Genomic DNA, 12844 nt, shown 5'->3' with positions numbered 1-12844 from the left:
ATCCTTTTTATGCCCTTATCAACACATTGATTCTTGGAGTGTATTTTTATTTGTTGCTGTATTAATTATGTTTTATCGATTTTTGATTGAAAAGTAGTTTATTACTTTATTTTTATGAAATTTTTAATATAAAGAATCGAACTAGGCCAATAGTACTTGATTCTATAACTAAATATGGAACCGATAGTACCATTTTTAAGATTCTCATTGGTACTTGATTGGGTTCGGTTCTCATCAGAATCATACTAAACCAAATCGGATCACGCCAACTTCTAGTTGTGGTGGTCATGGCAACGACGGTGATGGTGGTGATGGTGATGGTGATGGGTGGAATGATCAAAATGGTGTGCTCACTCATAAAAATAACAGATCCCACGTGAATTTAAAAAATGTCGTCTTTTGGTCCTCACCTTTATTGTTAGTGAGGGAGTTTTTGAAAAAAAAAAAAAATTGCACATATAACATAATCCTTAATTTGATAAATTATGTTAAGACTGCAATTGTGAATAGTAAACAACTGTGACCATAAATTGTACAGTCTATGACTAATATATTTAATTAATAAAATATGTTTCAATTAAGACCTGATTTTTAAAATAATAAAACTCATTTCTCAATTGTATTTTACAACCCACCTTATATCCGTATTGTTCCCATTTAGCATTTTAGGTTTTTTATTCCAACTAGGCTACTGTAATGGCACATGCGAATCGTATACTGAAGTGATCGAGTACGGCGATACAATAACTACAAATTTTAATAATCAACTTGAAAGTATAAAGAAACAAAGTGTTTTTTTTTTTTTTTTTTTTTTTTTTTTTTTTTTTTTTTTTAGCAAATAAAAATTAAAGGATTGTGTTATGGTCAAATTAAAAAAACACACACACACACATATACAGCAAAGAGACTATGTAAGCAAAGAAAAGGCAAGCAAGCAAAGAAAACAACTCGCAGAAATAAGAAAAAACAGCAGCAAATAAGACATGAGTTATGCGAATATCCTGTAAAAATGGCTACTGTGACATCTAAATATTCAGCAAATGAGCAACTATTTTTATACCATTACAAGTTTCCCCTTAAAGAAGCAGGCAGCACATTTGCAGGACTAGCCACCTTCTTTCCAACATACACCATAATCCTTTCGACGAATAAGATTTTCTTTCTCAATAACTCTAGATGAGATTAGAGGACGAATTCAAATGAGAAAGTTGGACAACCTGTACATTTCACCCTTGTGTTTATTCTCCAGAGTTTTTACGGAAGAGCATCAAAATAAAGCTCCACAGATGACAGGCGAACATTCGACACAACAAACAGTTAAAGACAATATTTTACTGAAATAAGCAGCATGTAACCACTTCCCTACAAGAGGGAGAGGGAAAGAAGATAGGAACCTTAGGAATTCATAAGTTAGTAGGAACCCGAGGCATTAAAACGATGCCAAGAGAAGGACACAGACCTAAGCCTGTATAACTGCAAAGCTTCTATGAGATCTTTGCTAACCCATCACTGATTCAGGATTTATTTGTCCACTGCTTTCACCATGAACATTGGAACCAATAACAGGCATAGATCGCTGAGCAAAATTAAGTAATAACTTCCTCTGATGCTCGTTAGTGTGTGGAAGACTAGCACGGAGAAGTTCCACAGGCATTTCCCTGCTTACAGCTAGTGCAGCCTCTGAACCAATTACCTCTGTGTTTGGCTGGGTTTGAGCAAAAACTGATTGTACTATACTGTCATATTTACTCACGCAATACTTGGTCAATAGACCAAAAAAGGCATCAAATGAAGCCTGCCAAAGGGCAGGATTCGGCATGCTAAAGTTGCTATCAGTCTGATGATCTGTTAGTAAGTGCGTTGCTCTTTCTAATACAGATTTCAAGATGACTGAGGCACCATCTCCTGCAGGACTCCCAAGAGGACGGAGAGGTGGTTGTTCTGAGGAACAAACTACTGCAGCCAAACAAGCACTAAGAGAATTAAGATCCATACTGCTGACACACAGACACACAGATTTAGCAAGACTACTAATTGTCTCGATTGCACCAGGATCAGAGGGAAGGCCTCCATAAAGAAATCTTAAATGACGAAAGATGGCCATGCAAACTATTCGGGCAAGCTCACTACCAGGTAAAAGAAGCCGTAGAAATCTTGAGACAAGTTTCCGACCTTTCGAAATAGAGACTATTCGTAGAAACACAATGTCATCCTTGGGAGCCATCCCAAGAGTGTTACCATTTTTTCCAAGTGGGTCAACAAGCTGAAGAGAGGCTGCTAATCCTTCTAACAGAATATGCCGCTTCCGTTGAAGCTGACTGCCACCATCTTGGGGTAGACTGAATTGTAGGGTTCGGTCAATATCATCTACATCTAGAAGAAGACAAAGGCCATCCTCAATTGTAACCCTTGCTGCAAGCATTGGTTCTTGCTCCAAAGGCTTTTCAGATATTTTTTGTTCAGCATTTCCATCACCAGAAGCAGAGGGAGGAGAGTCAACTTCAAGAAGTGGGTGGAGCCTGCGGATAGAAGAAAATGAAATCCTCCCATGAGCATCAACATGGAGATGTGGCTGGGATTCTGCACCGTGACGGGATTTGGAAGGTTGGTCCCTCAGGTGAGATGGGAAGAAACGAAACTTTGACCTCATTTCAGCTGATTTCTTTGCAAGACGAGCTTGGTGATAATAATCATCTATATATGGGTCATTGCCATGGGTTGCAGCATGCTGAATTTTGAGAATGTTCTCTATTTCTTCAGCTGTCATGTACTTGGACGTAAACTGAGACAAATTACTATTACTCCTTTGGGTACTAGAATCAGAACCTTGGCGAGAGAATCGCACACTATTTCTACCTTTTGTTGCCGATTTTGACTTTGACTCCCTCTTATCAGCCAATCCATATTTACTCAAATGTGATGGTGAAGGGAAGCTATTAAACTGTTGAGATCGTAGTGCTGGAAAATGGGCTAAAGATGGTTGAAGTGATGGATGCAGTCTCTGATGATGTGGGGTCATTAGCAGCGGCGACAACAATGCATTCTGATATTGATGGTGCAAGATATTGTTCAAGAGACTGGAATGGTCCCCATGAAGGAGGCCCGCATGGCTAGTCCAGTGGTTTTGTAGCCTTCTATTAAGAGAGAGATTAGGTGAGGTTAAGTTTGAAGTGTTTGCATTATAGTGCGATCCACGAGGCAAGCCAGACAAATGCAGATTTGAATTAGATAAAGGAGAGTTGTTTGGAGCAGAGAAGGGTGACTGATTTCCCCTAGAGAGAGAGGGCAAATTAAGATGATGTAAATTATCCAAAGAAGGTTGTTGAGATCCTGGCAGCGGAAAGGAAGTAAAAGATGACTGTGGTAATAAAATAGGCTCACTAGCATAGTGCTGGAGCTGCTGCTGCTGCTGCTGCTCAGGATACGAAGATGTTCTGTGTAATGGTCTTGATTCTGAAAGATGAACTGAAGAAAGATGTGGGTGGGATGACCACCTCTTGCTTTCTTGATAATATTCAGAATCAGAAATATGCCGATCAAGCCAATCAGGAAAATCCGTCTCTTGTGCCCATTCAGTAGCAGATGAACCTGAAACAGCTTCTTGTTAAACATAGAACCAACAAAAACATGGTGTTTTTTTTTTTTGAATGTGGGTTCATACCAACTTGAACTCTTGATCTTGAAAGTGGAATTTACTACAAAATTCCACCAGACAAAAAAAGCTGGTACAGAGAACCAATAAAAACATCATATCAACAAATGAAACAGTGGATGGAATTTTAATTTCAAATTTCCCAACCTTGAAAACACGTAATACATCAAGTACCATATATCAATTACAGTCAGATTAGATAGTAAATAAAAGGTAAGGGATTACAGCAGAGCAGATATCACCAATAGGAAAATCATCATACAAGTCAAGCACATGTTAAGGGCAAAAACTATTTACACATCCAAACACAGCGTACACTTAGCCCTTGTTTGAACCACATTATTGGAATTAAAATGCATCTTTGAATAGTGTATTGATGGGAAATGTGTTGTTAAGAAATAAAGAAAAGTTTGGGATTTGCGTGTAATATTATTTTATTGAAGAATATGTAGTTAAAATGATGTCAATTCACGGTTGAAGAATGTATTTTTTTGAAAAAATGTGGCTCAAACAAGGCCTTAATTATTCGGCAAGAGATAAAAGTAACTTTAACATGTCAAGGTGGGCTCTTAAAGGAATTGGAAGAGATTAAACCACTATAAAGAAAACCATATCATAAGCAAGTCAAAGAAAATATAATCCATGTGAAGTGCAAAAACACTTGCCACTAATCCATTCATGTAACCTTTAAGACAACCTAAAAAGATGTGTTCGCTTTGTTTCACAGAAGCTTGCATCCACGTGTTCATAGAATGGTCTATCTCCCATGGATAAATAATATTATTTATGCAGTTTCAAGTTTCGAATCATTAAGAACCGAATTCTCACAATAATCTTTAGTAAAACTTCTCTTTTTCAACACGATGTCCCTCTTCTACTATCTTAGGATTTCCTGCTCTATTTGACATTCTATTTGTTTATCCATTTCTTACTTTATTTTCCATCAATATGCTTTCATTCAATCCCAGTTAATTAACGAGAAGGATGTATAAAGAAATATCAAGTGCCCACAAAAGAAAGATTAGAACAAGGTTCAAAGCATCCTCAAAGGGCATCTCACTATATGCAAATATTTACAAACGACAAAGTAACTATGTTTTCAAAACTGCACCGGGCATTGACCCGGAGAAAAGGGTCAAAAGGTTGGACCAAGGTCGAACCAATAATTAAAAAAATTATTAATTAGATAAAATGCTTTGATAAATAATTTTAAATTTGAATTAACAGACTTCGTTTAATTCATAGCATAAGATAATAACTCTAATATAATACATTTTAGTCAAACAACATACATTTTCGTCAACTGCCAATTTAATGCAATACAAAACATACTCACTGGCCACAACAAAGCAGATTGGGAAAGTGTTTTATTTGACATTCTATATTTGGTTTAATGCTGTGGCTACTAGGCATATAGACGGGCTGCCCAATTTCATGTTTCTTTCTGGCTTAAAGTAATGATACACTTCCTGTTTATTATTCCTTGATAAATTTGATAGTTTTGAATGTAAAAGCCAACCCCCCAAAAAATAAAAAAATAGAAGAAGAAGAAGAAGAAGAAGAAAAAGAAAAGAAAGAAAAGAAATCCTTCAACCTAGCCCCTATTTGACTCCCTTTAAAACAAAACAATTTATTTATCATACTCATTTTCAACAACACGTTCATAAATTAAAATATATTGCACATAAACTCAAAACTTTTCCTCACTTTTTAACCACACATTCTAAAAATGAAAATAAAAATTACTATTCAAAACATCATTTTCACAATATAATGACTATCAAACAGGGCCTAAAATTGATATAGGTTGAAAGATGTGGCGTGAAAAAAAATCGGCAAATTCATCACAAACACTATCAATACCACCACCAGAATCCTTGTATAACCCCTAACCCCTGCAAAGTTTGCCAGTTGTGATGAATTAGAGAGATACAGTGAGATATGAGATCTTCTTACTTCAACGAAAGGAGTCTGATCCAAATTTCATAGTCGTGTAAAATCTCAAGTCTCAAACACCAAAGGTGGAGATGCCAGGGCCATCATTTTAGGAGTTTAGAATGCTAAAGTTGGGTTGACAGTAGCTGTGGTGTTCGTAGTGTCGCAATGATGGTAGCTAGTGTGCAAAGAGGGAGGGGATGGGCGTTGGGGATATAGGAATGATGGAAGAGAGGAGTAGCGGCTGGTACAGCTAGGTGGAGATGCATGTAGTATAGGAGGATGATAGATTTGGAGGGAATTTTTTACATTTTAGTATCTTATATACTATTCTTTTATTATTTTTCAATTTGGAAATTCCAATCTTATAATATTGACCCTATATAATAACACTAATTGGAACAATATGAAATTTAAACCAAAACTTGGAGACTGGAGTGATTTTTGTCCATTTTAAATCATCATATATTAAAATTTGAACTAAAAAATTCTAGAGTTTCTTAGTCTGCGTTTGTACTTTGTACTTAATATTTACTGTAACTTTTTTGCAGGAAAGTAAAAGATTAATCAACTCTAAAAAATGCAAGGTTTCTCAATCCTAGAAGCCTGTTCATTTTCATAGCCAAAGACAGAAAGGAAATGCTAGAGAAGGCGATGGCACAGGGACAACCAATACACGACGAAAGCCAAACAAGGACAATAAGCAAAAATGGAGGGAAAAGGGCCTTATCTATTCACACGAGTGCAGCAAAAATAGGAAAGATTTTAAAACCTTAGCAAACGAAATATATGGCTTCAGCTTTTGTCAAAAAAGTTGAAAACAGGAGAGCCAAAATAGCTTTCTCTTAAAATTTTATTTTGTCCTTCTGGACAACAAGATTTACAGCAGTTTAAATTATCTAGGCAAAACTGCCTCTCTTTCTCTGGTTTGAGCAACAAAGCGGCAAAAACTAGTACGAAATCTGTTAAATTACTTTTGATACATGACACAACCACAGAAAGTTGTCTACATGTATCTCAGGTTAGTCAAGATGAAGACTGTTAGTAGATAGGAAAAAATGGCTCATTTCCATCACTCCAGAGAGGGACTATTTGATCTAAATTATATGTGAAAAAACAAGGACCAAAAGGATTTAAGTATACATATAAAAAAGAAAAAAGCAGCACATAAAACGAAAAAATCATAATTCTGCAACAATTGAGATACAATAACTCACTTTCCCTTGAAAAAGATCCAGATCCTCGATCACCAATAACTCCAGGATGTCTTGGTCCAGTAACAACTTTGTTCAACTGTAGAAAAAAATGTATCTATCAGAATTACAGACATGACAAATCTTTCATATATCAGATAGAGGGAACCAACTTTCATTCTTAAAAGCGTTAAGCCCCAAGGAGACTTCACACACTAGTATATCTACAACAATTAAAATCATATTTATTAAAAAATATATAATTATATATCGATATTTACATCATCAGAAGGCATCCTCTTAAAATAAAGTACAAGCTTAAAAATAGAATCATGAATGCGTCACATCTTCCAACTAAAGATAAAGGAAAGTCCTTAAAGTCGACATAAAAATCCATAAAGAGGGTCGAAGTCTTTAACCTTCTCCATAATTACCAACCAGTTTTGATTTTCCTTCAAAAAAAACTCTGGTCTTTTCTTTCCAAACCCCCCCAAAAAATCACCCAACACCACAACTTTCACAAAGCAAACCCAAATAGAAATCCATTCAAAAACTGCTTTGCTTGACGAGCTGCACAACAAAAATCTAGCGACATCAGAGTGTAAGAACAAGTCATCCATACTTTCTGTTATCCTCCCACACACCAAGAACCAAAGGGAGAAAGTGATAAAGGGGATTCCTTTGAACTAAATAGAGAAGACTTTAGCCATGCAAACCTCTGGCTACTTGGACTCGCATACAGGTTTTTGGTCTGGTTATACGTCCATATTTTTAATTCATCAACCATCCAAATTTTCTGGATCCATGGACATGACTAAATACCCTTTTCAACCTATTTCTTAGTTTCTAAAGTAAAATGATGTCTGATACATTCAAAATCATTTGAAATACACATCAAAATGTATCTGACACAGTTATGGAATATATCTACCCAGGATATACTCTACTTTATATTGATTAATATATACACCAAAAAAATGTCCAGTCAAATAACACCTTATATGCAGGGTTATCAAATCCGGACAAGACCTGCGGTTCAGCCCGGAAACCGCCGAGCAGCTTATTGGTCCAATCCAGGGGACTTCAATAATAACATATACAAGTAACCCATTAACACCCAACCCGAACCATCCAATTCTCAGAAACCCGCCAGCCCATTCTTAACAGAACTGGATGGGCCAATATTTTACACAAAGAAAGAGGAAACCCAGATTTTTTTTTTTTCACACATTCTGTGTTAAATTGAAATGTGAAAAGCCTCCCTTCTTCTTCAGCCATATCTCTCTCTGTGCAATCCTCCCAAGAATTCAAATCCAAAATTTTCAGTTTTATTTTGATGAATTTTGATTTTATGCCATCGAAATATGTTAAAAGAAGATTTTTTTGGGCCCCTTGCTCTAAATTATTTCTTTGTTTCACATTATACACAATGATTGCATTTTCAATTTAATTACATGGGTGTATTCAACCAGCCAATTTTTTTGTTAACTTTATATTTCTGTGAATTCATAACATATTTTTCCCCCTTAATACATAGGCGATTAAACTATATAGTTTTTACACTAATTGTTCTTTTGAAGAAGCTCCTTTTTAATTGTTAGAAGTTGCCATTGCATTTTTATTCTGTAAACTTAATTTGATTGTTGCTACTGCATTCTGAACATAAAAGAAAAAGGAAGATAAAATAATAGTTATTATGTTTTATGAATGGTACCAACCTGTTTTACGGATTTGATTGTATCATATATTATGTTGTGGTATTTTAGTTAGGGAATTAGGGTTAGCATATGGACAATTTTAATTTTTACTGGTGTTATATTTTAGTTGTATTTCATGTCTTTGTGTTGTGCTATTTGTTTCATTAGTAACAAGGTTAAAGTATATTTTCACCATGCATGGATAACTTTTAAATGTTGACTTTATTTTTGCAAGCATATTCTTATAGTGTATGAAGCTATCTTGTTGAACTTTGCCACAAAAAGTAGTTTTTGATCAGTGGTTGTTTTATAGTTACAAATCCATATTTCACTATATATGATCTAGAATTTGTTGAATTTTGGCTTACAGATTGATTTTAGTCACCTAAATAACATAAGGTTAATCTAGATAGTGGTAGAAAATGTCAAAATTTTATTATTCAAATAAAATAGTTAATAATATATTTGGCATAAATTGACATGCTTGTTGAACCCCCGGGTCACCAATCGAGCCACTGACCTGCTGCATTGTCCGGGTTAGTGTACGGGTCAGGTCTCACAACTATGCTTATATGTCAATAGTTAACTCTTGTTCCACTAAGCAAATTTAAATTGAAATCGTGTAAAGCAATAGCAGAGAACATGCTGGATATCATCATTGTTAGAGTTTATATTATCGGCCCCGTCAAAGAGGAATACTCCAAGAAAAAATTTGTAACAATTATAGAGGAATTGACTTTTAAGGTAATAAAGCCAAAACTTGTGGCTAGCAATACTAGTGATTCCAAGATCCTGACCTTAGCAAATGTAGTAGCCAGATCATCTATGTCGGATAAAGATCCTAAAGCCAATCCCTGAAAAGAAAGACAAATTGAATTAATTACCTGAGCACTAACTGCCCATTGCTGATAAATGAGAATTGAGCAATTAAAAGAAACTACAATACAGAAAATCGATCAAGGTAATAATATAATGCATAAAAATACAACAAGGTCAAAATCACCCAAATTTACGGAAGTCAACAGTGCAGGATTATTATCATCCTTCCATGAATTTACAGTGTAACCAATTTAATTAGTTTGTAAATCTATCCGCACGGAGGAACAGCTAAAAACAAGTCATGCATTTGTGTTCCTTGCATTGACAATATAGAACAAAAACGACGGTGAAACAGTTATAATCAATTGCACTATTTCGTAGAATAGTGTAGTTGGAGTCAGGCCGGGTATTTCAGGAAACAAATTTTTGTCATCCATCTTGTGAGATCAAATAACAAATTTACCATTGTTCTCCATATTCCTTCTCATTACTTGACAGCCAACATCTCGAACATGTAATAAAACATTCTTAAAATGATTTCTGCAAGTACTATTCAGAGAAGGCTCTCATACACTCTTTACTCATAGAGTACCAAAACTTTGTACAAGTGTATCTTGAACAAGTTATATAACATATTCCCAAGACTTTCCAGAGTACATTTCCACAGCCCACTAGTTATTGTAGCGTGCACAAAATTAACATAAATTGGAAGAAATAGCAAGCATTCTTGGATTATTCTCGGCTAACACCAAATTAAAAAGTCTAAAAATCATGTGATTCACCTCATCTTTATCAAATAAATGATACTCATGCAACTCATCTTCGCCACCAAATCCTCCGCCAATTGCAGGAGAACTCTCTTCTTCCTCCAAACCACCCAGCTCTACCTCATCCACTATATCCTTCCCAAAAAATGCATAATGAGATGCATCGAACAGCCCGCTATCTGCATCATACAATCAAAAGCCAACTTAAAACCCAAATAAAATTTTAAATCATATTCAGAAACATATAATAAATCAGCGTACATAACACCTATATTTCAAAAAAAATAAAAATAGGTCTAATAGAAAGTAAGCAGGAAATCAGAAGGAACCAAAAAAAGTTCCCATTTCTTTTTTAGATGGAGATCTGAGCTAGTAAAATAAAAACTGAAAAAACAAAAACAACGAGTGAAGGGAAGCCTGAAGTAGAGCTACGAACCAGAAATCGAGCTGCTGGAAGCGTCGGTGAAATTCTTGAAACCATTCCCATCGGATCTCTCCATAACAACAAAATAACCTAAAAACAAAGGGAAAATCAACAAACAATAAATATAATCACAGACTTACTCCCCACCTCAAATTTCCACTGCAACAGAGATTTCAACCATAGGGTATTGAAGCAAACAAAAGACTCGAGTGGTACACACCCAGAGATTAATCTATGAATTTTTCCCTCTGAGACTGTGGCGTATATCTACCCACATAAAACACACAAATAGACATACACAAATATATGGGCAGAGATAGAGGGAGAGGTAGAACAGCTATTAGATTCTAATGTGATGGCCGGTGGGATGGAGAGAGAGAGATGGGTTTGGTTCGTTCCGCGAAGGTGAGAGACAGTAGAGAGAGAAAGGCCCCCCACCGCGGAGGGAGGCTAATATTATATTTATTTTTGCTAATTCATAGACGTATTATGGAAGAAATGGGATTGACTTTTTGATCCTTATCAATAAGCTAGCAGCTCACAGAATCACAGTCAATAAAAGTTTATTTAAGCCGCCGTTTGTTTCCATTATTTACTTATTAAAATAAAAAAATGTGATCGTTATCCATCATATCAAATTAGCGTATTTAAAAATCTACCTTTTGTATGAAGTTCGTAACCACTATATTTTTCATTCTCACCCAAATTAGATTTTGAAAAATATTACCCCTCCATGTGAGTGTGCTATCAAAGAAGATATACAATGGGATGTATATCTAATACATTTCTTAAATTTTAATTTAAATTAAAGTAAAATAATTAATATTAATCACATATTTTATGAATTTTACAACTCTTTAACCGTACATTTAAAAAAAATTATAAAAATTTACTAAAAATCTAATTTTAATTTTCACCAAACAAGAGCTCAATGTTGTTACTTCTCTTCGTAGATGGTTTGGGCCCCGATAGGAAAAATGAAACAAGGATCATGTATGGTACAGATTAAAATTTGATTTTAATTTAAGTTAAAATTAAATAATCAAGATTAATTATGCCATTCTTTGAGCCTCATTCTTTTGAAAAAAATGCATTATTCAACAGTATTTTAACATCATTTCTATCACACATTTTTCAATAAAATAATATTACACGCAAATTCAAAACTTTTCCATATTTTATAATCACACATTTCTCATTAATACACTATTCAAAAATTCATTCCTCCCCTAAAATGAGGCTCAAACAAGGGCTATATCTTTTATTGGTCCTACAATTTTTCAATCACACATTTCAAAAATTTCTATAACAATCTACTAAAAAAATCTAATTTTAATCCACATCAAAACACCCACAAAGCCTTTGTTTGGTGCATATTTAAATCGAAATGTTAATTCAAATTAAAGTCAACAATTAGTTTTAATTACATATTTTATGGAATTCACAATTTTTTAATTACACACATCATCATCTTCTATCAAATTTGACTAAAAATCTGATTTTAATCTCCATCAAACAAGGGCTAAATGCTGATGTTTATTTTTGTATCAAAGGGTGATGATGAAGCCCTTGTTTGACTCCCATTTTTTGAAATGAAAATGAATGGAATAGTATTTTTTTGAAAAATAAATGATTGAAAAAGAAGGAAAAGTTTTCGATTTACATGTAATATTATTTTATGGAAAATTGTGTGATTGAAAATACGAGAAAGAAAGATGAAATGAAATGTATGGTAATGGGGACCAAACGTGGGCTAAGGTATTTAGAGAGTAGTGTGCAGGGCAAGTTTTGACTATCCCCCCGTTTGGCCCCTATTAAATTCTATTACATTACATTTCATTTTTTCTCTCTTATGTTCAACTACACAATCTTTCATAAAAATTATTACACGTAAATGAAAAAATTTCCTTGTTTTTCAACCGCTCATTTTTCTACAAATACTATTCCATTCATTTTTATTTTTCGAAAATGGGGGCCAAACGGGGGGGCTATGTTCTTCAAGATTTTTGGTTATTGGATTTCTCCTTTATTTGCCAAGCAATGCTATTTTTGAAGCCACTCTCTTACAGTCGTGGGACACGCGATTATTTTAATCACGGGTCATAACTCTTGTATGTGAGAGGGATGTCAATTATCATATCAAAATTGTTGTGCTTATTGCATTGTTGTTAACAATTACATGCTCTTCGCATCTAGAATGTTTTTCGTCTCATGTGGCGCATTGTAAAGGTTGAACTCCAACCTTGAGGATCTCCACTGCCCCTCATGTAGCTCATTGTAGCTTATGCTTTGGCTAGGTTCTCTCTTAAGGCACTTTTCTTATTAGGAATGGCTTGGAGAATCTCCAAATTTCATTT

The 12844-nt window shown here is 34.7% G+C and overlaps 1 protein-coding gene across 3 annotated transcripts; it reads right to left on the bottom strand.

The window, feature by feature from the left end:
* Window positions 1-957: 957 nt before the first annotated feature.
* Window positions 958-10954, bottom strand: LOC111390321. Of its 3 annotated transcripts, none has more exons than XM_023015341.1 (6): window positions 10708-10954; window positions 10500-10577; window positions 10079-10242; window positions 9275-9331; window positions 6805-6880; window positions 958-3588 (listed from the first exon to the last, which is right to left on the bottom strand). In XM_023015341.1, the coding sequence occupies exons 2-6, from the start codon at window positions 10561-10563 to the stop codon at window positions 1499-1501; spliced, it is 2451 nt and encodes an 816-aa protein (XP_022871109.1). In that variant the 5' UTR covers window positions 10564-10577; window positions 10708-10954; the 3' UTR covers window positions 958-1498. The 3 variants fall into 3 exon arrangements, with proteins under 3 accessions (XP_022871109.1, XP_022871110.1, XP_022871108.1); XM_023015342.1 differs by having other exon boundaries at window positions 10786-10954; XM_023015340.1 differs by having other exon boundaries at window positions 10500-10954.
* Between the last annotated feature and the right edge of the window lie 1890 nt (window positions 10955-12844).

The sequence above is a fragment of the Olea europaea genome, unplaced genomic scaffold, assembly GCF_002742605.1.
Source record: "Olea europaea var. sylvestris unplaced genomic scaffold, O_europaea_v1 scaffold671, whole genome shotgun sequence".
Lineage (NCBI taxonomy): Eukaryota > Viridiplantae > Streptophyta > Magnoliopsida > Lamiales > Oleaceae > Olea > Olea europaea.
Note: the sequence above shows the minus strand (reverse complement) of the source record. Positions and strands in the feature narration are given on the sequence as shown.

What these genes read in the sequence shown, in the direction of transcription:
- LOC111390321 (XM_023015340.1), bottom strand. Translation starts at nt 10,563, where the DNA reads ATGGAGAGATCCGATGGGAATGGTTTCAAGAATTTCACCGACGCTTCC. An exon ending in TTCCAGCAGCTCGATTTCTG is followed by an intron (nt 10,243 to 10,499) that starts GTTCGTAGCTCT and finishes TGTATGATGCAG; the next exon opens with ATAGCGGGCTGTTCGATGCA. An exon ending in ATTTATTTGATAAAGATGAG is followed by an intron (nt 9,332 to 10,078) that starts GTGAATCACATG and finishes CTTTCTTTTCAG; the next exon opens with GGATTGGCTTTAGGATCTTT.